The 21,489-nt window shown below is 46.6% G+C and overlaps 7 protein-coding genes across 9 annotated transcripts; 4 read left to right on the top strand and 3 right to left on the bottom strand.

Annotated features, from left to right (window-relative positions):
• The first annotated feature begins 319 nt into the window (after positions 1-319).
• LOC117897282 (alpha-1,6-mannosyl-glycoprotein 2-beta-N-acetylglucosaminyltransferase) lies at positions 320-6,741 on the top strand. Of its 3 annotated transcripts, none has more exons than XM_034806015.1 (11): positions 320-962; positions 2,065-2,215; positions 2,290-2,418; positions 2,485-2,643; positions 2,705-2,889; positions 2,949-3,190; positions 3,261-3,406; positions 3,470-3,630; positions 4,165-4,662; positions 5,536-5,750; positions 5,816-6,741. In XM_034806015.1, the coding sequence occupies exons 2-11, from the start codon at positions 2,200-2,202 to the stop codon at positions 6,036-6,038; spliced, it is 1,974 nt and encodes a 657-aa protein (XP_034661906.1). In that variant the 5' UTR covers positions 320-962; positions 2,065-2,199; the 3' UTR covers positions 6,039-6,741. The 3 variants fall into 3 exon arrangements, with proteins under 3 accessions (XP_034661906.1, XP_034661907.1, XP_034661908.1); XM_034806016.1 differs by lacking the exon at positions 4,165-4,662 and adding an exon at positions 5,104-5,166 and having other exon boundaries at positions 329-962; XM_034806017.1 differs by lacking the exon at positions 4,165-4,662 and having other exon boundaries at positions 336-962.
• Positions 6,742-7,584: 843 nt separating this feature from the next.
• On the top strand, positions 7,585-11,430 carry LOC117896301 (4-hydroxybutyrate coenzyme A transferase). The gene is made up of 4 exons (XM_034804523.1): positions 7,585-7,978; positions 10,018-10,410; positions 10,469-10,873; positions 10,941-11,430. Exons 1-4 carry the CDS (start codon positions 7,801-7,803, stop codon positions 11,393-11,395), a joined length of 1,431 nt encoding a protein of 476 aa, XP_034660414.1. The 5' UTR covers positions 7,585-7,800; the 3' UTR covers positions 11,396-11,430.
• A 287-nt stretch (positions 11,431-11,717) lies between these two features.
• On the bottom strand, positions 11,718-16,339 carry LOC117896302 (nucleoplasmin-like protein). The gene is made up of 3 exons (XM_034804524.1): positions 16,183-16,339; positions 15,776-15,909; positions 11,718-12,388 (listed from the first exon to the last, which is right to left on the bottom strand). Exons 1-3 carry the CDS (start codon positions 16,202-16,204, stop codon positions 12,077-12,079), a joined length of 468 nt encoding a protein of 155 aa, XP_034660415.1. The 5' UTR covers positions 16,205-16,339; the 3' UTR covers positions 11,718-12,076.
• LOC117896300 (sodium-independent sulfate anion transporter) lies at positions 12,726-15,524 on the top strand. Its single transcript, XM_034804522.1, has 7 exons — positions 12,726-12,937; positions 13,403-14,046; positions 14,107-14,419; positions 14,473-14,775; positions 14,837-14,982; positions 15,044-15,214; positions 15,280-15,524. The coding sequence occupies exons 1-7, from the start codon at positions 12,922-12,924 to the stop codon at positions 15,484-15,486; spliced, it is 1,800 nt and encodes a 599-aa protein (XP_034660413.1). The 5' UTR covers positions 12,726-12,921; the 3' UTR covers positions 15,487-15,524.
• Positions 16,340-16,566: 227 nt separating the features above from the next.
• On the top strand, positions 16,567-17,510 carry LOC117898885 (nucleoplasmin-like protein). The gene is made up of 4 exons (XM_034808568.1): positions 16,567-16,724; positions 16,855-17,000; positions 17,070-17,237; positions 17,298-17,510. The coding sequence occupies exons 1-4, from the start codon at positions 16,703-16,705 to the stop codon at positions 17,433-17,435; spliced, it is 474 nt and encodes a 157-aa protein (XP_034664459.1). The 5' UTR covers positions 16,567-16,702; the 3' UTR covers positions 17,436-17,510.
• Positions 17,511-17,628: 118 nt separating this feature from the next.
• Positions 17,629-20,851, bottom strand: LOC117898879 (ADAM 17-like protease). The gene is made up of 10 exons (XM_034808562.1): positions 20,693-20,851; positions 20,383-20,625; positions 19,881-20,317; positions 19,626-19,820; positions 19,310-19,448; positions 18,909-19,144; positions 18,277-18,840; positions 18,107-18,212; positions 17,880-18,042; positions 17,629-17,816 (listed from the first exon to the last, which is right to left on the bottom strand). Exons 1-10 carry the CDS (start codon positions 20,799-20,801, stop codon positions 17,774-17,776), a joined length of 2,235 nt encoding a protein of 744 aa, XP_034664453.1. The 5' UTR covers positions 20,802-20,851; the 3' UTR covers positions 17,629-17,773.
• Positions 20,852-20,926: 75 nt separating this feature from the next.
• Positions 20,927-21,479, bottom strand: LOC117898886. The gene is made up of 2 exons (XM_034808569.1): positions 21,127-21,479; positions 20,927-21,075 (listed from the first exon to the last, which is right to left on the bottom strand). The coding sequence occupies exons 1-2, from the start codon at positions 21,432-21,434 to the stop codon at positions 20,958-20,960; spliced, it is 426 nt and encodes a 141-aa protein (XP_034664460.1). The 5' UTR covers positions 21,435-21,479; the 3' UTR covers positions 20,927-20,957.
• Between the last annotated feature and the right edge of the window lie 10 nt (positions 21,480-21,489).

The following is a 21,489-nucleotide window of genomic DNA, read 5'->3' as shown; positions in this document are numbered from 1 at the left end:
ACCCAGTCCCCAAAACTGATTCTAGCCTGTCAAAATATAAGAACTGACCCAAACCACTCGGAGCATTCCGTTTCCTTTATCGACCCAGGAGTTGTGGAACTTTCGGAATCGCAAATTGAATTTCTTTGTTGCGCGCGGAAAATTTGTTGCTAGGCAAATATCGATATTTGATATATAATTTGAAGATGTGCTTATCGCCATATCGAATATATACTTTTAAAATATCAATATATCGATAATACGATAGAATATCAACAATACTTGTTAAAAACAATTTTTTTGTAATCAACATAAATAAGTTTAGTTGCTCGCTGGCCGCGGTTCGCGTCGACCATCAAAATATAGTAATCATTCGCAAAACGAATGTACTTGCATATGTAACAAATTTATAATTCCCGCTGAAATTATTGGCCAGTTGGTATTGTTGTTGTTGATCGGCTTGAGCGTGTTTAGGGGTAAACGAAAGTGAAAACTCAAAAACGGTAATTAACATAAAACGCTTAAATAAGCAGCATATACCAATGCAAGCAATGTGAAATATGTGAAAAGATGCCCATCTGTGTGCTTTGCGTGTGTGTTGCCGCAGCAGCCGCAGTAGCAGCTGCGAGCATGTATGTGTACCGAAAGTGCTTAAATCCGAAAACGAATCTCGAAGATAAGAAGAGCCACCAGAGCTAGATAGATAAACAGATCAGCGATGATTTAACTAAGAGATAAGCCCCGAATCTGCGAGAACCTATTTGCGAAATGCCTAAAGCTGTACTTGTGATTGAAATTGGCGTTGCGGCAGCGAGCAAGCAAAATCGTTACGCTGCATTTTGACTTTGGTGGCGTCTGAAAAATCGATTGGATTGGCCGTAGTAAAGTTGCGACCATAACAATACCCACAATCATGACGCTGCTGGCGGCGCCGTCAGATGAAGTCCCGTGCTCGCACCGCGGACGCGGATATTCAACCAAAGGTGAGTTCAAGTATTTGTTTATTAGCACCGAACCGCAGAAACAGCAACAAAAGCAACAACAACAAATATTCGTTCGTGTGTAGTATACAAAAAATGCAAAGTAAACGGCGCATTTGTGTGCGAGTTTCGGGTTTGTTTTGGTTTTAGCCTGATTTTGACATCAAATTTCGTAACAACTAAACCAAAAATACCTGTTCGGTGCCCCACACCGCCACACCCCTTCGCCTAAGTGTGTTTCTTTCTGTGGATGGGTGGGGAGGGAGCCACCCCATGCACTTGAAGGTGGCAAGCAGCAGCAATTCCCCTTCACCTTCGACTGCTTGCTGTTCAACTGCTTGCCTGAACTTTGTTGGATTCAAAGTCAGATTCTTATTGTGGGTCGGCAATTAATGCTGGTTAATGTTCTACGGCTGCTATGATTACAGGGGGGAGGGACAATCATTGATTTTATATACATAGCATTTAATTGGTATAGTTTAACATTCGTTTGTCTGCCGCAGAGTGGGTGGAATACGGCTGTAATTTCCATTCGATCGATTGTACACTAAAATAGATCCAACTACACCGTGTGACAAAAAAACCGCCCACAGCTGCCAGTCGGAAAGCATCTCGCTTGAAGGAAATTAGTTCGTGGGGAATACGCGAAAAATAATGATTCTCAGGGGCTTTCAGTTACGCGTACGCGGGAATGTTCCACAAATGAAACTTGCTGGGCCGCCAGCCGTATCTATTTTTATGCCAATTGACGCGAGGCCGTAAACCGCAAAACCGCCCACTTTACAGGCTGTCGGCTGTCGTGGCTGTGCTGCTCCATGGGGCTACTCTACGTGAGCCTCCTCCTCCATTTGCTGTTTTAGACTCAAGTAAGTGCCTGCCTAAGCGTCGTACGATCAAAATATGGTTCCGAGATGGCGTAGAATCGAGGCCAGGCAGGTCGTAATTGAATGTGTGATTTACTCGTTACTATTCTGATTAGCATTCCCATCCCGTTCTGCCATTGTGTGGCATCCAGGGCTCAGGGACAGCCAGAATAATCCCACAAAGAAAATCATTATCGAAAGTGGAACCCAGCAGTTGATTCTTATTACGTTCTTCTTTACAGATGGCAATCTCGAGATGAAAGTGCGCACCCAGTGAGCATTCTCCGTTAGCTTCGTCAGCCCCCAGAGACAGATTGAGAGTGAGAGTGAGAGCGAGAGCGAGAGCGTCAGAGAGTGAGAGTAAGAGCGAGAATATCATGTCCAAAATGAGAGGTAATCGAACAGAGACCAGAACGAATCGAAGCAAGCTATTTATTACTTAGTTTGATACTGTAACCACATGAAAGGTCGCATTTTGATACCACTGCCCAACACCGGATCGATGGGGCGGAAGCGCAACAACTTTTATATGCGGAGCATATTTCTACTGGCGCTCTGCATCTTTGGCCTGCTGCAATATCACAACTTTAACTACTGTAAGACATTGCCATGACATGACATTCCATTCCGCAGTTGGATAAACAGTTTTCTTCCTTCTCCAGTGGACTCCCGGGACAATGTGCTGGGTGATGCGGTCACCAATGACTCGGATGATGCCATCCTGGCCATGGTGCCCGCCCCACTGCACAAGTACTTGACGCCGCACTCGCGCAACCACAGTGGCGCCGCAACAACCGGAACGATGGGCGTATTAGGAGCTCGTGAGTACAGAATGTAAACCTGATTGAATGTTTGCTGAATGTTTGCTTGGATCCCCTTTAGCTCTGCTGCTGAATTCGAGCAGTTCCGGCGCGGCGACTGCAACTACAATCAGCTTTGATGTCTACCATCCGCCGAACATATCGGAAATAAAGCGTCAAATCGTTAGATACAACGACATGCAGCTGGTGCTCAACGAGGACACATTTGGGCCTCTGCAAAACGACTCTGTGATAATTGTAGTCCAGGTGAGTCCAGCTAATGGAATACCCTTCAGCATCAACTTCATTATGGAATCATTTGACAGGTGCACACGAGGATTACTTACTTGCGGCATCTGATTGTCAGCCTGGCGCAGGCGCAGGACATTACCAAGGTGCTGCTGGTGTTCTCGCACGACTACTACGACGAGGACATCAACGATCTGGTGCAGCAGATAGACTTTTGCAAGGTGCTTCAGATCTTCTATCCCTACTCCATTCAGACGCATCCCCACGAGTATCCAGGCGTCGATCCCAACGATTGTCAGCGGAATATCAAGAAGGATCAGTGAGTATTGCCATGCAGGAGGTGCATTTCTATAGCTAAAATAACTGACCAATAATCGTATATAAACTAGGGCCATGATCAGCAACTGCAACAACGCGCTGTATCCGGATCTGTATGGGCACTATCGGGAGGCAAAGTTCACGCAGACGAAGCATCACTGGATCTGGAAGGCGAATCGTGTGTTCAACGAGCTGGAGGTCACTCGCTATCACACAGGTATGCTGTAGCAAGGATCACTTTGAGGCCAAACCCCACTTCAGATCCTTTTTCCGGCATTAGGTCTGGTCCTGTTCCTCGAGGAGGATCACTATGTGGCCGAGGATTTTCTCTACCTGCTGGCCATGATGCAGAAGCGCACCAAAGACTTGTGCCCCCAGTGCAATGTGCTGTCCCTGGGCACCTATCTGAAGACATTCAATTACTACACCTACCACAGCAAGGTGAGACCTGGAAGGGCACTTCCTCATGCTAGAAATGCTTGCCACTGAAAGTCTGTCGAGTGAGAGACAAAACCAAATGAGATAGAGCGCTTCGTGCTGTACCCTCTATTTTAAGTATTTGTATATTTATGTTTAAAGAACAACTTAACGCTTTCGTTGCTACCAGACACACACATCACACACTCACACACACACATTCCCAGCGCTCACACTCGAACGTATCGAAATCATAATAGAAATTGGAATTCAAGCTGAGTGGGGCCTTGTATCACATGCATGTCCTGGTAACCAGCACTAGTTCCCCGATAGACCACCAGTAGCTGGTGGCAGAACTAGTGCAGTTTAGTGAAGCGAAGCGAAACTACAGTTCTAGAGGGGCGCGTTCAGAGCGCAAGTTCACGAACCACTTACACGTTTGTTTATTTGCAACACACTCATACATTCAAACATATATCATGTATTATTATTATTGTATTTTAAACATCATATATATATATTATATATCTCTGTTCTATTCCGAATTCTGGCACGCAGACTAACAAGAAATCCTATGCTTCCTCGCTGATCTCGTCAAACAGTCTATTAGGATACAATGGGCATAATAATAATAATAACAAAAACAACAACAATAATAACAATAATAATAACAAATTAGCTGTGTCGCCCTCCTCTTCTTCCACATCATCTGCGCAATCATCAACGACATCATTCAGAAACAACGCCAAAGTGTATGTGGGCGACACCACTGCAGATGGCAGCAGCAACCACAAAAACATCAACAATAGCAACAAGAGAGATTACAATAAGCATAACAATAACAACAACAATAATAATTATAACAATAACAAATCGAACAATATGAGAAGCAACCACATCAACACTGTCACCGCCTCCTCAGCCGCCACATCCTACGACACCAACAATGAGCAACAAAATAGCAATAGCAATAATAACAATAACAATAACAACAAAAATGGTGCACAAACATGGAACTATCATGTCCTGCCGTCATTGTATTCCGTCTATCAGAAGGTAGAGCCACCACACCACACCACCACCGCTAGCACATACTTTTGGCTGGCATCCACTCCAAGTTCCTTCTAGTTTAAAACTGCACCCTGCGTATCGATCCATCCATCCGCATTTGTCCCTAGTTTTTGAACACTGACTGTTTGCACCTGGGACGCGTTTGTATCGCGACCCTTCAAGGTGCTGCTGTAGATTGCTCCCCATCCTCCCACCTCCTCCTCCTACATACCTGCGCTTTGGCACTTTTGCATGTAACTTTTTTGGACGTTTCCTTTCTTTGCTTTCTGTTCTATTTCTGTGTATGTGTATTTGCTGTGCATACTGTTGCGTTGTGTTAATTAACTTGTCTATGTGTCCCGTTATGGCATGCCACAACTCTGCCCCGCCCGTACCTGCCCGTACTCGAACTCCAACTCCAACTCGAACTCGAACTCTGCCTTACAGTTACACGCACGCGTGCGGCTCGTGAAGATTGATAGCCAAAGCATCATCAATGACTATCGCAAGGTATTTGGTATTGGTATTGGTATGGCGTGTACTTATACCACCTCCTCCCATCGTTACGTTACGTTAGCGAATCACTGCCTAATCCTTAACACTACCCGCCCAACTGCGCCAGTGCAGTGCGTGATTGAGAACCACTTGGGAAACCACTAAATTGACTTCATAAAGCGACCCACAAATTGTATTACCAATTAGTTTCTGTTTAAACGAATGAAATTTGCATGCCTAATCCCCCTGCCTATGCCTCCGCCTCGGCCCGTATCCGCTCCTTTCGATTTCAAATCTGTTTCAATTTGTTTACTACAAAAGAATGCCGTTAATTGCGTACTTAACCTCAATTCCCCTTCTTCTTCCCGTCTCTCCCGTCGACAGGTGGAAGTCATGCCGTGGGTGAGCAGCAAGCACAACATGGGCTTCGCCTTCAACCGCACCACCTGGACGAACATCCGGAAGTGTGCCCGTCACTTTTGCACCTACGACGACTACAACTGGGACTGGTCGCTGCAGCACGTCTCCCAGCAGTGCCTGCAGCGCAAGCTGCACGCCATGATTGTCAAGGGACCGCGAGTCTTTCACATTGGGGAATGGTATGCCCGAGAGTGTTATGCACTGTCCTTACATTATTAATCTCTACATATGCTCTCACTTGCAGTGGCGTTCATCACAAGAACAAGAATTGCGAATCCAACCAAGTCATCTCGAAGGTTCAGCATGTGCTGCGGATAGCACGCACCTCGCATCAGCTGTTTCCCCGCTCACTCACCCTGACGGTGCCCAGTCTGAGCAAGAAGACCAAGCTGCGCAAGGGCAACGGCGGCTGGGGCGACCTGCGCGACCATGAGCTGTGCCTAAACATGACCCTGGCCACGCGATAGAGGACCGGAGCGAGTGCCAAAGGAGCAAAGCTGCAGCTTTCAGTACGAGTATTGATATCTAGTTAGAGCTCTTAGGAAGTAGCCTTAAATATGGTTAAACGCGAACATTCAACATTCAGCACTCAACGAGAATATGTACTCTGTATCAGTGTAATAACCAAACCGCAAGTAATCGAAAGTCAAGTCAAGTTGTGCATCAATTGCTCCTCCAAAGACATCACCTTCCATGGGCGCGGCACAAATTCCTAGTATAAGTAATCCTCCTCTAGTCACAGGCCATATGCCACACCCAAATGAACCCAATATTCGGATCCTATTTGTACTGTTTGCTCTTCGGTTTTACTTTGTATGGTTTAGGCTCCGTCCAAAATTAGGGCGGATAGGTCCCAATCAACGCATACGACTCTTATAATACTAACTATATAACTCATATATGTAGTACGATTAGTACTAAATCGTCTATCGTAATCCCAAATTGTGCCGAATCCGTTTCGTAAATGGCCATCTAAGTGGTCGAGTCTCTAGAGAGTTTAGCGAGTTTAGAGGTAGAGCAAGCAGTCAATCGCATAAACTAGTCATACGAGTAGCACATGCACATGGATCGAACCATGGCGCATTAGATGAAAATAACTAAATAACTCTTTGATAACTTATTGTATAACATTTTAAGCCTGTACATAGAAATCTTTTGTTGTATAAATTACATAAGGTCTTTTTAATACACATAAAACCAAAAAAACATACACATACATGCATACATACATAATGTATTTAACTAATTAAATTATCTGTTATTTTCTAATTGTTAGTCAAATGCGCTTTTATGTATTAGGAATTTTTGATCATTTGAACGATTAATCTTAGTGAATAAAAAGCCAAGTGAACGCTGAACAAATACCAATCCAGACAGTCTTACAATTTCGCCTTAAAACTCTGTATTAGTGGAGTTCCAGATGATAAAAGCAGATATTAAGAGAGAAAATATTTCAAATATGTTCGTATTTTGCGGTCAGTGGTCGCATTCTACGGCATGGGCTCTCGATGGGCGTCATTATCGATACTATCAGATAGTCGATGTTTGACGCATTTTCCAACCTCTGTTGGTGCCATTGGACTTTTAAACAGACTTGCTATAAACTCAATGATATTTTGGAAATCATTCAAAAATAAAACCAAATTCGTAGATTTTTAAGCAAATCTCCCAAAATTTAAGGAGCAGCGTGGTGGCCGCAGCAGAGAGAAATTCAATTTGAAGTTACATTTTCCCGGGCGAAACAATCAATGGTCGGCGAAACTATCGATGTTCGTCGCATTTTCCAACCATCGTTGCCGGCACTGAATTTTATACAACACTGAAGAAAGCTTAATAATATTTTGGAAATCAAATCAAAACAAAATATAAATCGTAGATTTCTAAGCAAATGTCCCAAAAATAATAGAACAGCTGGGTGGCTGGAACAGCGAGGAGCGTATCTAGATCAAGCCCGTTCAGTAGCAGAAATCCAGACGGAAAGAAGAGCTTGCGGTTCTCGCTTAAAAATTTCCGACACTGTTTTTTTCGCGGCCAACGTTAGTTGCAAACGCGCAGCTGGAGCAAAAACAACCCGAGGTCTTGAGACTGGCAGCAGCACAGCACACAATCAGCGAATCTACGGACTAGAAGCTAATACACTGCCATCTCAGAACATAACGTGATTCAATCAACTCTTGCCTGTTCGTTCTTTCGGTTTGAGTGCGTGATAGTGTCTCATTAGCTGCAATCATGAGCAAGCAACTGGCGCGCCATGTTGGCCAAATCAACAAATTCCTGACCGTAGCATCGGCAAATGCTGCATCCACCCACAACACGTACTTCACCTATGTGCGTGAGCTGTCGCATCCGATTGCCCGTGACCCGCCAATAGTGCCGGTCGAGGAGGCTGTGTCCTGCATCAAGTCTGGTGAGTGCATGACTAAATGATTGGCTTTGTAATCCCAGAGCCACTGGGCCGGGGGCTGACCTGTAAACTTAGTTTTCATTAATATACTATACTGCTCGTGTAGATATAGGAACGGCAAAGTTTTTGGTTATGTAATGTTTTGGCGTTCTAGTGGGTTTGCTTAGGAGAACAGAATGAAAATGAAAACGGGGCGCGGAGCAGTGGCAGTGGCATGCAAATGTAAACCATGTGTGTGTGTTTGTTGTTGTTGAACTACTTTGAGCAGCAAAAAGCACGGTGGAGGGCACTTACATACACACATACATACATATTTACATGCATACTTATTTATAAGGGGGCTGCTCAATAGCTTTGACAGAATCAAATTGACCGTGATTATCGTCATTGCTGAGTGCTTAAGCTATCAGTTACTTATTTACTATTCCCTTGTACACTATGCCAGCCAACACGTTTACAATTTCAGTCCAGATGCAGGCAGGGGTCATTAACTGTACTTGTGTATCTGTGCACATACATTGTGGCTACAGTGGAGCGTCGCATGTAGATTTTATTTTTAGTTTGACAAGATTGTACTTTGTACCCTCGCCTGCTCTGCAGCAGCAACAACAACAGCAGCAGGAAAGCTGAGCTTAGGCCGCAAGAACGAATGTCGTACACACACACACACATATACACTCATACAAGTGTATCGATACAAGCGGCTATCGTCGTCGCTGCGGACGTCGGCAGCTGTGCTGATAAGAGCTAATAACATTTAAAACAGCTTCTTATGCAATGAATATCAGCAGGTGAACTAGTGTGTGTGTTTTCGTGTCATTGGGCAAATTATAAATTCCATTATTTGCGGTCACAGCAGCAGCAGTAGCAGCAGCATAATCAGAAACAGCTGCCCGTGCGCAGCATTTGCTTTGATTAAATTCAATTTAGGCAATTTGGCGACATTTGCTATGGAATCAATTGAGCGACCGTTAGCCACGCCCACAATTCACATGGACATAATCAATGTTTAGCACTTCAAAGGCCTCTCTCATCAGCAGGCCCATGCAAATTGATAAACATTGATGTGTGGGGCGCCAGGGGGCTTGCAAGCCAGAGCAACAACAAAGTCTATAAATGTGTGATTTATGCATGTGTTTGTCGAGCTGTACTCTCGCTTGTCGTCAGTGTTGGTCCCGTTCTCTCTAATTTTAGCCAAATTCGCCAACGCAGGCCGCGGGTCCACGCAGAATCTACTACGTAATTTGATTGGAAAAGTTTTTCGTATGGCACGTTTCTGGCAGATACAATTTTTGGCACCCGTACAGTAATCATTGCCTACGCTGGAATCAGTTGTGCACCCCAGACACTTGTCAATAGATTATGGGGAAAACTTTCTTATAATTATATTTGGCGTTTCTCAGACACTGTTAAAGATAAGAATTTCACATATCGGAATCGCATGATTTGTTATGACGTTATAAGGGGGCCCGCAAAGGGAGGGGGTCAAAGTATTGGTAGCTGCCTGCACATTGCTATTGACGCCATTGCCTGTCTGTTTGTGTCATTGGTCAGGGAGAGTGTTGCGCAAATAGATCATTCCAAAGTTATAAATTTCTAGGAAGCGCGGGTCTACAAACATTAAGTATAGTCACGAGACATAGAACTATGGCACCGTTATTGCAAACACACGCAAGCTAACTCTCTCTCCCTCCCTCACAAACAAACGTCTTGAAAGCTTTCGAGAGTCACGGAAAACGAAAGCTTCTCGATCGCTAGAGATTGAGAGCACAGATTCTGTTGAATGCGAATAAACCGAATGATTAGTATTAGTTACTAACTTGTCAGTCACGCAAATGTGGTTTAATTGGCACGGAATACATTTTTAAAATAGTTCTAAATATATTAAAACAAGTCTTTCCACTGCAAGACAAACATAGCATGAGACACAAAGATGAATTAGTGCTGGAAAAGGTGCCAAAAAGGTGCAGTTCTGTCGCCTCCCCCTCATGCAATTAATTGATTAAATATTAACAATCGCTCTAATCTCTCTTCTTGAAAAGGCGACACGGTGTTTGCGCAGGGTGCTGCCGCCACGCCCGTCGCTCTCCTGAATGCCATGGCTCTGCATGGAAAGTGCAACAATCTGAAGGATGTCACCGTTTGCCACATGCACACGGAGGGTCCGGGAGAGTACTGCAAGCCCGAGTACAAGGATGTTTTCCGCTCGAACTCCTTGTTCATGGGCGCCAACGTGCGCAAAGCTGTGGCCGAGGGACGTGGCGACAATGTGCCCATCTTCCTGCACGAAATTCCTCTGCTGTTCTACAAGAAGATTATCAAGCCTGATGTGTCCTTGATCCATGTGTCGCCGCCAGACAACCATGGCTACTGCTCGCTCGGCACCAGTGTCGACTGCGTGCGCGCTGCTTTGCTCAACTCAAAGCTCATTGTTGGTAAGTGATCTAAAAGTCCTTTTAAAATATGTGATATTTATATTCCGTTTCTTTCCAGCTCAAATAAACCCCAAGATGCCGCGTACTTTCGGTGATGCCATCATCCACAAATCGCACTTTGACTTTGCCGTCGAAGTGAACGACAATCTGCCACAGCATGGCACTGGCACGATCTCCGCTGTGGAGCAGAAGATTGGCAAACTGATTGCCGAGAATCTGGTGAAGGATGGCGCCACCCTGCAGATGGGCATTGGCAGCATTCCCGACGCTGTTCTGGCTGCCCTGCACAACCACAAGGATCTGGGCATTCACTCCGAGATGTTCGCCAACGGAGTGGTCGAGCTGGTCAGGAAGGGTTGCGTGACCAACAGCAAGAAGAAGATGCACCAGGGCAGGATTGTGGGCTCCTTCCTCATCGGAGATCAGGCACTGTATGACTTTGTCAACGACAATCCCTTCATCGGTAAGCTATGCCTGGCAACATGTTCCACCATCAGAGAGTGAATTTCCATTTGTTTTTCGTTTGATAGAAATGTATGGCATCGATTATGTGAACAACACCGGCATCGTGAAGCAGCAGCCCCGCATGACGGCCATCAACAGCTGCATTGAGGTGGATCTGACTGGTCAGGTCTGCTCCGACTCGATTGGCACACGCTTCTTCTCTGGCTTCGGCGGACAGGTGGACTTTATTCGCGGTGCTGCCGAGGGTACAGATGGCCTGGGTGTGCCCATCATTGCCATGCCCTCCACCACCAAGAATGGCGAGAGCAAAATTGTGCCCACGCTGAAGCCAGGCGCTGGCGTCGTCACTTCAAGGGCCCACGTCCACTATGTCGTCACCGAGCACGGCATTGCGTCGCTCTTCGGCAAGAATGTGCGCCAGCGCATGTACGAACTGATCCAGATATCCGACCCCAGGCATCGCGAGACCCTCGAGAAGGACTGCTTTGAGCGCATCAAGGTGATGCCGTCGCCCAACTAAAGCAACATTTAGAGATCCAAATCGTCGATGAATAGGAAACAATTTCAGTGTGGCCTGAATCAGAAATCAGAATACCCGTAATCCGTAAACGCATTCCCGAAATTGTTTGAGTTTTGAGTAAACACTTGATAGAAGAACTGCACTTTACAGCGAGCGACACTCCTCCTTTAGCATTACCAAAATTGAGATGGCAAAATAAAACGAATTCATGTGAGAGAAATACTCGAAAATTTCATTTAAATACCGACGACAGTTTTAATTTCATACCACAATTATGAAGAAGGGGGAGTTGGGTGGGCGGGGGGTCATACAGGAAGTTCGGTTTAGTTGTTTAGTTGTAGGTTTTATATATATGTATATACAAATCTCTGTGTGTTCGATTTGGTGTGTGGACTTTCCGCTTAAGATTACACGAGACGAGCACACAACGTTGTCTTTGAACTGAATGTAATAATATAGAGTTAGGAGGTTTAAAGTTTAGGTTAAGGAGCTGTTCTCGTTCAAAAGGAACTAAATTGTATTCTCAGTATGTTATGTATCGTATTGTAAAATAGGGCCTAAAACACTTTGTTGCTTGTTAAATCTACACGTGAAGAAATAGCTTAAACCATCATCGCTGGGGATGGTGGTTGACGATTTACGATGATTTATTTTCCGGCTCTTCGTGTCCGGTGGCGGCTTTTACTTCTTCTTGTTCTTGGCGTTTTTATCGCCAGCAGCGGCGGCGGCATTCTGCTCGATCTTTGCACGCTTCTTTGGGTGATCATCCTCCTCGTCCTCGGCAACATCGTCCTCCTCATCCTCCTCCTCCATGTCGACCACCTCGACATCGTCCTTGATGTTGTGGCCATGAATGTACACCGGTCCACTGCCCTTGATCAGCTTGAACGTGACCTTCGACTCGTAGAACTCCACATCGGGATTGACGGCGCGCGTCTCGCCTGCCTTCAACACAGCAATTGGAATTTGCACAGAGTCCTTCACTGTGTTGACCTGCGTTAAAGAATGGAAAAGTATTCGTTTGATTATGCTGCCGATGGAACAGATAGATACAATGCTTCAAGTGCTTCAAAGACAGTTGTCGACTCCGCAGATTACATTTCTAATTTCCAATTTACGCGCCCGCGCCGCAGCACATTCGAAGCTCATCATGGGGTATACATCTGTGGTCGCTGCTTTTATCGCTTCCCTAATCATTGTCAGCCGAGTCAACGACGAGCACCTCTTCCCCCAAAACTGTCCCCTGGGTGCGATGATAACCGTCTTTCTCGTTCCAGTTTCTGCTTGCTGGCTGGCTGGCTACGCATTCAGCTAGAGTTTTGCGCTTAACCATTCGTTGGCTCACGCTTGTGCGAAACGGTTCGGTTCGGTTCGGCCCCTACCACACGACTTGCAGGAAATTTTTGTCAAGTGCACTCTCACTTGAAGAGCGATTCTCCTTCACATCTAACAAGTGGCCGGCTGCTAGTTAAAAATCTTCTAAAGAAACGTGTGAAATATAATTAAAAAACCCCTCCATTGTCAGCATGCGCGATAATGAAGGTGAGTAGAGAAAAACAATCCCACAACGACTGGAACTGCCATCTATCTAGTCGGGTATTAGTAATCCTCCTATCAGATCAAAGGAGATCTTCAGCCTCAGTATCATAGATGGAAATTCCCCAAAGACTGACTGAAAACTGGTCTACCCTGAAGACAGCATAATCTAGGGGTTCTTTCGAATGCTGATAGACAAGCGCGCTGCTTCCTCTTGGATGAAGTTGTCCATCAAGCAGTTCCCAGCAATCACAAGACTACAGAGAACTATGGCGGAATTGTCCAAAGGAAATCATTAAGGCACTTCAGAAATCTGATCAGGCATAAAGATTATTTATGCTTGATTATAAATCTCTGCTCTATATTTCCCCAATCAAGTCAAGTAATGACGCAGATATCCAGACAGCGCCCAACTAGCCGACGTCCAATATATGTCCATATATTTAATTGCTCTGCAAAATGTACTTCCAGATACAGATTTATATCGGGAACGCCTGCCGAATGTGTGCGAGGCCGTGGGCTCAAAGGCACGCAGTTGCTGCAGCCTGCAAACCGTCAAGTCACTGCTGCCCGTCACAGATTGGCTGCCAAAGTATAAGCTGAACTTTCTGCCAATGGACATTGTGGCGGGTCTGACGGTGGGCCTCACGGCTGTGCCTCAGGCTATAGCTTATGGTGCGGTGGCCGATCTGCCTCCCGCCTATGGCCTCTACTCGGCATTCATGGGCGGCTTCGTCTACATATTGCTGGGCACCTGCAAGGACATCACAGTGGGCCCCACTGCCATCATGGCCCTTATGGTGCGTCCCTATGTGAACGGCAATCCGGACAATGCTGTTCTGCTCTGCTTCCTGGCTGGCTGCATCATCCTGCTGCTGGGTCTGCTCAATCTGGGCGTGCTCACGCGCTTCATTTCGGTGCCGGTGACCACAGGATTCACGATGGCCGCTGCCATAACCATCGCCAGTGGGCAGATTAACAATCTATTTGGCATAACAGGCAGCTCCACGGGGTTCCTCGACTCGTGGATTCACTTCTTTGGGCACATCAAGCAAACGCGCCTCAACGATGCCCTGCTGGGATGCTGCACCTTAGTTCTGTTGCTGCTCATGCGGGTAAGATCGAAGAGAGATTCTCCGTCCATTCAAGGTGTAATTTTGGACATTTTCTTGCAGAAAATCAAAGACTTGCCGTGTGGCAACCCCAGTTTGTTGAAGTATCTCTCGCTCTCACGCAATGCTGTGGCTGTGTTCGTGGGCATCCTTTTGTGCTACCTCTTGAGCCTCGGCTCCGAGTCACTGCCATTCCTTGTGAGTGGCAGCATCACCTCGGGCCTGCCCCCCTTTCAGGTGCCTCCATTTCAATCGCAGGACCCAGCAACCGGAGAGCCCATCAGCTTTGGCGGCATGGTCTCGAACCTTGGCTCCTCACTGGTGTCCATTCCCCTGCTCTCCATACTCGAGAGCGTGGCCGTGGCAAAGGCTTTCTGTGAGTGGTGCTTTGGACATTCTTTTACAGACTTTAACTCTTTGCTCCTTTAGCTAAAGGAAAGATCGTGAATGCCTCGCAGGAGATGATTGCTCTGGGCATGTGCAATGTGCTCAGCAGCTTCTTTCTGTCCATGCCCATCACGGGCTCCTTCACGCGGACGGCCATCAACAATGCGAGTGGCGTGAAGACTCCACTGGGTGGCGCTGCCACAGGCGCCCTCGTGCTCATGACTCTCGCCTTTCTCACCACCACTTTTGCCTACATCCCAAAGGCCACGCTGGCAGCCATCATCATAGCAGCCATGCTGTTTATGGTGGAATACGAGACCATTGCGGAGATATGGCGTGCCAAGAGTGAGTATTCTGCAGACCATAAAGAGTGCCAATAAGACAACTTTTGTGTCTTTCTCTGTAGAGCGTGATATGCTGCCCTTTCTGGTCACCGTTTTGTGTTGTGTGTTCTGGACACTGGAGTATGGCATGGTTGTGGGCATCGTCTTTAATGCACTCTTTCTGCTGTACAAGAGCATGAAGCCGCAATTCCAATTGGAGACCCAAAAGGTACGCTCAAACAGACATAAAGTTCACCACGAGGTTGCATTTCCTTCCCTCTTTGTGGCAGTATAATGGCGTTGAGCTGAGCCTGGCCGATCTGAAGGGCAGCATCGACTACTCGGCAGCGGAATACCTCAAGACTGCCATTGTATCCCATGTGACGAGTCAGCAGGGTGCCATAAGCTTGGTTATTATCAAGGGAGACGAGATCGGATCTATTGATACCACCGTGGCGCTGGTAAGTGGCGCTAACCCTGAACCCCAATTCACTTTACTACTTCCTCTTCTCCCGTTACTATTCAGAACCTCATTTCGCTGCGGGAGGACCTTGCGCTGCTCAACTGCAATCTCATTTGCTGGAACTGGAGTGTACCGGCAGCGGGGGTGCTTTGCCGAATGGACAGCAAGACGCGACAAATGCTAAAGTTCTCAAAGAGCTTCCCGGAACTAATGGAAGCATTGGAAAACGAAGCTGATGCAACGGTAAAGATATCGCAATTCGATGATTGAAAGCGAAAGTCAATAAATGTGTGATATTTCTCTTTAAATTCGATTTTTTTGTATCTGTATCTGCGTACAGTTACTTACAATTTGAAGGGGGGTAAGGCATTCGTTGCAGATGTACAGACAAAAATTACCCTAACCCATGCCCATGCCCATGGGAATAGAGAAACCGGTCCTTGCCCCGGCATAAAACACGGCAAAAAAAAAGAAAAAGAAGAGAAGCAGAAGCCAAAAGGCAGACGGGTCGGCAGACGCATGCGGCGCGCGCATACACACAAAATTTATGCACACTCACCTCCACCACGTTGAACTCATTCTCCTTGGCTTCCGCGCCCAGCAGAATCTGTTTGATCACCAGCTTCTGGCCTCGTGCGTAGTCCTCGTCCACGTCCCACGTCACGCTATTGCTTTCGCCGGTCAAAGTGACACCTGAAAATTAGATCATTTGTTCTTAGTACCCCGGTTATGCTTAACAAGAGAAAACACATGTGTGTATCTACAATCCGTTTGTATGTATGCATGTGCTGTATGTGCACAGACACAATAATTAGTCAGCGGCAGGCAACCTTGAACAAAAACACCGGCAAGCGGCGGCGTCTGCGGCAGGCATTGCCCTTTCACACGCGCATAACTCGAATTTTAGCCCGAATATTGCGGCTGCACTAGACTTGAATTAAACTTGCATAGGTTTATTATATTTACCATAGAAAGATTCCTCAGCCATTGCAGTTATTTGGTTGATATTAATTTAAAAGAGCCGAGCGTCGAACACGTGTTGAGCAAAAAAATTTGCAAAATGGTAGCTAGAGATGCGAGACGACCGATAATATCGATAGTATCGGGGGTGAGTGGCAGTGGTAGTTTGAAGGTTGGCCACTATCGGTAGTTGTCCACCTATCTATCGACATGTTTTTCGGTACAGCCTGGGGATCTAAAACTAATTATAGTGAAATTTTCCAGTTTCAAACGATAATTTCGCAATGTAATAATTGAAATAGAGACTAAGGACGTCTAAATTTTATGATTTCGAATATATATTTCCATTTTCATCAGATTCGCGTGACTATCGATAAGATGCACGTCAGCCATGGCACGTTTACCAACCCTACTCAACGCTTCAACATCATCATCATCACCACCGCCATCATTACGGGCACGTGTAAGAGTACAAAAAATTTCCTTTAATAATTGACTGTACAACCGTGTGATACAAGAACTACAAATGGAGTCCGAATCTTTTTATGGTAAGTAGCTACATTTTCGCGTGCATAAGCATATCCAAAAGAAAACAGCACGATATTTAGTTGGCGCTGGCGAGTGCCGGCCCGGCCGGCAAAGGAAAAATGAGTTACATTTTCTCGCTTGCTTTTCCAGGTGTTACACTCAGCGAGAAAGAGCCAATTGCACAGTTCGATGTACCCGATATTCCAGAGGAGTATGTCGTCCACTCACACAAGTTGATAATCAAACAGATCTCGCTCGGATCCGAAGCAAAGACGGGGGAATTCAATGTTGTACAGGTACAGTGTATACAGCATAAATGTGTGTAGCATGGGTCCAAGATAATAGTTGAATTGCACACTTTGCAGGCGGAGACAAACGTGAACGATGATGGTGAGAAAAAGACTGTGAAGATTCCAATAGCAGTGCTGAAGGTCGGCGAGACGCGCAGCCTCAGACCGAATGTGGAGTTCCCCAATGGATCGGTCACATTTAAGTTGGTGCAGGGCACTGGGCCGGTCCATGTCTGCGGAAAGGTATGGCACAAATACTCTTTATTTCTTTTTTCGTGGTTCTCATTTGGTGTACTTTTCCAGGCCGAGATGAACTTTGGCGAGTTCGACGATGGCCAGATGTACGAGGAGTACTCCGACGATGAGGAGGACAGCGACGGCGACTTTGACGAGGACGCTGTGCCACAGACAAACGGCAAGAGCAAAGTTTCAAAGAAGTAAAGTAAACAATAAACTATCCAGTAAGCTAATACAACAAATGATACAAACAAGAAAATAAAACTAAACAGAAAAGAACAGAACAGAAAAACGAAGACGAAGCAGCTGCAAAATAATATAAATATATTTTTCAAAAAGGAAGATTTCAAATAAATCGAAACGAATGTACGTTCTTGGAATGCGTGTGCGTGTGTGTGGGTTTGGGTTGGTCTATAGTATATGGAATTTTATTCATTGTTTTATGTTATGTTCAAATATGTCGCTTAATACAAAAGAATTTGTGGCAGTTTTGAGAAGAATGCTCACGGAAGATAAAAAAATGGCCGCCACCGAGATTTGTGCTAGTTACAGGCTCGCGCCACAGAGATCTTCTGGCGTGGTACGCTATAAAATAAAATACAGAATTAAATGGTCTGTTGACTCGCTGCGAGTGTGGCGCATCTCTACCGTATGTGTATGACACGACGCCTCTCATCGCTGGGATGTATGAGATCGAGTTTTTGGCTCCACTCGATGAGCTTCATTTCGTGGCGCAGCTTCTTCCGATCGAAGTATGAAATGACACAGCTGATGGGTATCCAAAAGACTGAGGTGACCAGCACAACGGCCACTGGAAGGAGCAAAAGCTTGCCATTAGGCGACTGTTGCATGGGAAATCCTGCAGGAATACTTACTGACAATGTTGTCCTTGAGAAATCGCAGGGTTTTGGCCACATTGATCTCCTCAATGATGTCCCAAAAGCGCTCGACCACATCCTGTATGGTCTTCTCGCAAACGCCCTAAACACACACAAAATATAAGCATTAAAATGTGAGGATCAGTTGTATAGAATTTCTCTCTCACCTTATTGCAGAATCCAGTTATGCAGGGCGTGCCATCGGGCAGTACATCCGGCGGCTCCACCGGGAAGCATGTCTCATTGATGCTCATGCGGCAGCAGCGCTTGCAGGCATCCGCAATGATATCACACATACAGCTCTGCAGGCCCTGCGTCTCGCAGTAGGGCACACACTTGCCATTGCGGCACTGTCCCCGCTCCTGGCAGATCGTACCATCCGCCATGGCCGGCGACTTGGGGCACTCGGCATGTGCGCCCGTACATCGCGCCTCCTGCTCGCAGGTGGCGTACTGCGCCTCGCGGCACTTCATGCCGGAGGCCATGAACTGGCAGTTCTGGCAGCAGGGCGAATTCTTGTCGCTGCACATGGCGCCCTGGTTGCGACGCAGCTTGCAGTTCTTGTCGCAGCATGAGTCATTGTCCTCGGTGCCCAGCAGCCCGGCATCGCACTGCTCGTCGCCCTCCACGCGCAAATTTCCGCAGAAAGACTCCTCCGGCTCCGAGAAGCAGCGACCAGACTTGGCCTGCAACACTTTGCGTATGGAACGCAGCGAGCAGGGCGAGAATTTCTAAACGAAAGGGAAACACACTTAAAACTTAAAACCCAACTGGAACTTTTATTAGATCTTGCTCCTACCTTGTTGTTCACATCGTAGCCGCTGACTGAGTAGGTGTACATCAGAAAGCTGCCACCCTGCGAGGCGCTGGGCGAGCACTCGGGTATGTCTGGGTCATGCTCGGAGCCCCAGTTGTGTCCAAACTCGTGGGCCGTGACCAGATCGGCCTCGCGTGTAATCACCCGCTGGCCGTAATGGTTGCGCGAGCTGCTCAGGCCCGAGTTCAGATACAGCGTGTAGCCATTCTTGAAGTATTCTTGAGGTGGAAATAGAGAGGGGAAAAACGAATTAGTTTTACGGTCAATGAATGCCAAAACAAACTTGAACAAAACAAAGGAAAACAAAGGAGAGAACGCAAGTGTGTAAGCCAAATGATAAATGACCAAAAACGAGTATTGATTTATCTGGGATTAGCCACAACCTGGAGTGCAAATGCCGCCAACGGAGTTGCGACGCGGGGAGCCAACGTAAGCCAAGCCTAAAATGCCGCCTTCGAATTTCAGATCGGTAAAGAGATGAGCTAAGCAAAAGTCTTTGTGGCTGTACTCCCGGGAGAAGACCTAATCCCCAGAGAGCAGACACACACACGGGTTAGCAGTCACGGTGGGATTAGAGTAAGAGAGAGTCCAAGAACAAGAGTTACATTGATTGATATATGAGAGTGTTAATGAGGCAATCACAACTACACGACACAATTGATTCAGCTTTGACTTCGCCTTGGATGGCCCGGAACTCACCTCCAGCAGATTGCGCACATCCCATTTCTCCCGTATCATGTTGTAGTGCGCCTCCCCGCCACGCAGCCGCGTCGGCTCCGAGTGCACCACAATCTTCTTGATCACAAAGCCCATGCCCTTGAAGCCCTCCTGATCGGAGCGGTCCTGCCACACCGTGTCGTTATAGATTTTGTGCACGCGATCTATAAGACTGATCTGTGGGGCAGATTAAATGACATTAGACAGCTCCCTACAGAAGAGAACTCATCAGCTTACCAAGTAGTTAATGGTTGTCTTTGTGTTGCCTCCGCCCATCTCCTGGAAGAAGCGATAGTCGGCCACCAGCAGCAGCGGACAGCGGGTCTTGGTGGGCGTGTACTCGTACTGATCCGACTGGCGCTTCTCACGCGCATGTATCTCATTGTCCACTGCGTCTTCGTCTTTGTCTTTGCTCTCCAGCTCCAAACCCTCCTTGATGTAGCCACAAGTCTTTGGCGTGGCTCCCTGCTCGTTTTTGTGCAGCTTCACATCGGACGACTTGTACGCCACCATGGTGTCCTTTTTGGCTGCGGGCAAGTGGCGCCACGAAGGCTCAATGTGATACGTCTCGTCTGGCAGGTGGATGGACATGGTCATGGTGCCATCCTCGATGTGGGCACGCACCGAGGACTCTAGCTCCCCAAATACGCGGCCCGTGTAAAAGCTGTCATGATCTGCAAGCAACCAAAAGCACAGCTTCAGTAAGTGGAAATTTATGTATCCCAAATTGTATATTTACCCATGTGCACCACCGTCTCGTTGCCGTCAGCATCCACGGCATAGGCGCGAAATTTGCTGTGCAGAACCTCGCGATGCGGATGCAAAATCAGTCGAAAGTTTTTGCCCAGCGTCGTGAATTCCACCTCCTTGATGGTGTTGAATGGATTTCTGCTATGCTTAATAATACCTCTCTTGACCACTCTATGCAAAACATCGTCCTTGTGAAACAACTCGTAGTGGCGCAGCGTCCTGTGCAAGGCAACTGAAATACCAGATACAGCCACAACTTAATCGGGGTCACTTTGTGTGGGTGGCCACTGTGTGCTTACCGCAGTTTTCTATTAACAGGCAGGCGAAAAACACATAGATTATCGTAAAGCCACAGCAACTAATGCATTTTGTAAACATTTTTCGCCCGCAATTGATATTTTTCTGCATTATTGATTTTTCGGGTCGCGAGCTTCAGCTGTTGTCGTTAGTGTGACCAGTGTGTGAATCGATAGGCTGACCATCAGCTGGTTCCGATAACACAAATACAGCGAGAAAAGGTTTGTACCCCGTACCTGTAACTGTACTTTTTTTGAATTTGATTTTCTACTTTCTCTTCGTCACATGATGCTGGCGGGGATCTGCCAAGACGGGAATAGGCGCTAGCTTATTGTCGACGCCATAGAATTGACCATTCAAAGTCTTCCGTCTGGGCTTGGGCATTCTAGGAAATAAATGTTCATCAGGGAGCAGGTCTTTTGGATGCTATTGTTACCTGTTAACGTTTGTTGCATGCACGGATACGTTTATGTAATTCTTTGGCACATTATCTAGGAACTTTCTGTACCGACAACGCAGATATTCGTTGAGGCGGCACGAAAGGTACGGCTTCAAATGCTCCAATTGATGCTCAAAGCTGGGCAAGACCACCCATTTTTCGCTGGGCAAGTGTAGAAAGTCTCGGGGTCCCTTTGCCTCTGAAATGTTTCGCTCCTGCAACTCCGGCTTGAACTCCTTGACGAGTTCGTTGATGTCAAATTTAACTGGTAGATTTGTAAATGGATCGCAAATGGAATCGGCCATCTTGTGAGAACTGAAATTTAACTGTAAAAGTAACGAAAGAAGAGCCTACTGGGGC

Source organism: Drosophila subobscura, chromosome O (assembly GCF_008121235.1).
Source record: "Drosophila subobscura isolate 14011-0131.10 chromosome O, UCBerk_Dsub_1.0, whole genome shotgun sequence".
Taxonomy (NCBI): Eukaryota; Metazoa; Arthropoda; class Insecta; order Diptera; family Drosophilidae; genus Drosophila; species Drosophila subobscura.
The sequence above is the reverse complement of the archived record's forward strand: the minus strand, read 5'-3'. Positions and strand labels throughout refer to the sequence as shown.

Coding starts and splice junctions, on each gene's coding strand:
- LOC117896302 (XM_034804524.1), bottom strand. CDS start 16,204: ATGGCTGAGGAATCTTTCTATG. Junction 15,910..16,182: donor GGCTGAGGAATCTTTCTATG/GTAAATATAATA, acceptor TCTAATTTTCAG/GTGTCACTTTGACCGGCGAA. Junction 12,389..15,775: donor ATGAGTTCAACGTGGTGGAG/GTGAGTGTGCAT, acceptor TCTTTAACGCAG/GTCAACACAGTGAAGGACTC.
- LOC117898886 (XM_034808569.1), bottom strand. CDS start 21,434: ATGGCCGATTCCATTTGCGATCCATTTACAAATCTACCAGTTAAATTT. Junction 21,076..21,126: donor CATGCAACAAACGTTAACAG/GTAACAATAGCA, acceptor TTTATTTCCTAG/AATGCCCAAGCCCAGACGGA.
- LOC117898885 (XM_034808568.1), top strand. CDS start 16,703: ATGGAGTCCGAATCTTTTTATG. Junction 17,001..17,069: donor GGGAATTCAATGTTGTACAG/GTACAGTGTATA, acceptor CACACTTTGCAG/GCGGAGACAAACGTGAACGA. Junction 17,238..17,297: donor CGGTCCATGTCTGCGGAAAG/GTATGGCACAAA, acceptor GTACTTTTCCAG/GCCGAGATGAACTTTGGCGA.
- LOC117896301 (XM_034804523.1), top strand. CDS start 7,801: ATGAGCAAGCAACTGGCGCGCCATGTTGGCCAAATCAACAAATTCCTG. Junction 7,979..10,017: donor TGTGTCCTGCATCAAGTCTG/GTGAGTGCATGA, acceptor CTTCTTGAAAAG/GCGACACGGTGTTTGCGCAG. Junction 10,874..10,940: donor CAACGACAATCCCTTCATCG/GTAAGCTATGCC, acceptor TTCGTTTGATAG/AAATGTATGGCATCGATTAT.
- LOC117896300 (XM_034804522.1), top strand. Junction 14,420..14,472: donor GGCCGTGGCAAAGGCTTTCT/GTGAGTGGTGCT, acceptor TTGCTCCTTTAG/CTAAAGGAAAGATCGTGAAT. Junction 14,776..14,836: donor GGAGATATGGCGTGCCAAGA/GTGAGTATTCTG, acceptor CTTTCTCTGTAG/AGCGTGATATGCTGCCCTTT.
- LOC117898879 (XM_034808562.1), bottom strand. CDS start 20,801: ATGCAGAAAAATATCAATTGCGGGCGAAAAATGTTTACAAAATGCATT. Junction 20,318..20,382: donor CGAGACGGTGGTGCACATGG/GTAAATATACAA, acceptor GGTTGCTTGCAG/ATCATGACAGCTTTTACACG. Junction 19,449..19,625: donor ATGTGCGCAATCTGCTGGAG/GTGAGTTCCGGG, acceptor TCTGGGGATTAG/GTCTTCTCCCGGGAGTACAG.
- LOC117897282 (XM_034806015.1), top strand. Junction 2,890..2,948: donor CTGTGATAATTGTAGTCCAG/GTGAGTCCAGCT, acceptor ATCATTTGACAG/GTGCACACGAGGATTACTTA. Junction 3,631..4,164: donor ACTACACCTACCACAGCAAG/GTGAGACCTGGA, acceptor TCTGGCACGCAG/ACTAACAAGAAATCCTATGC.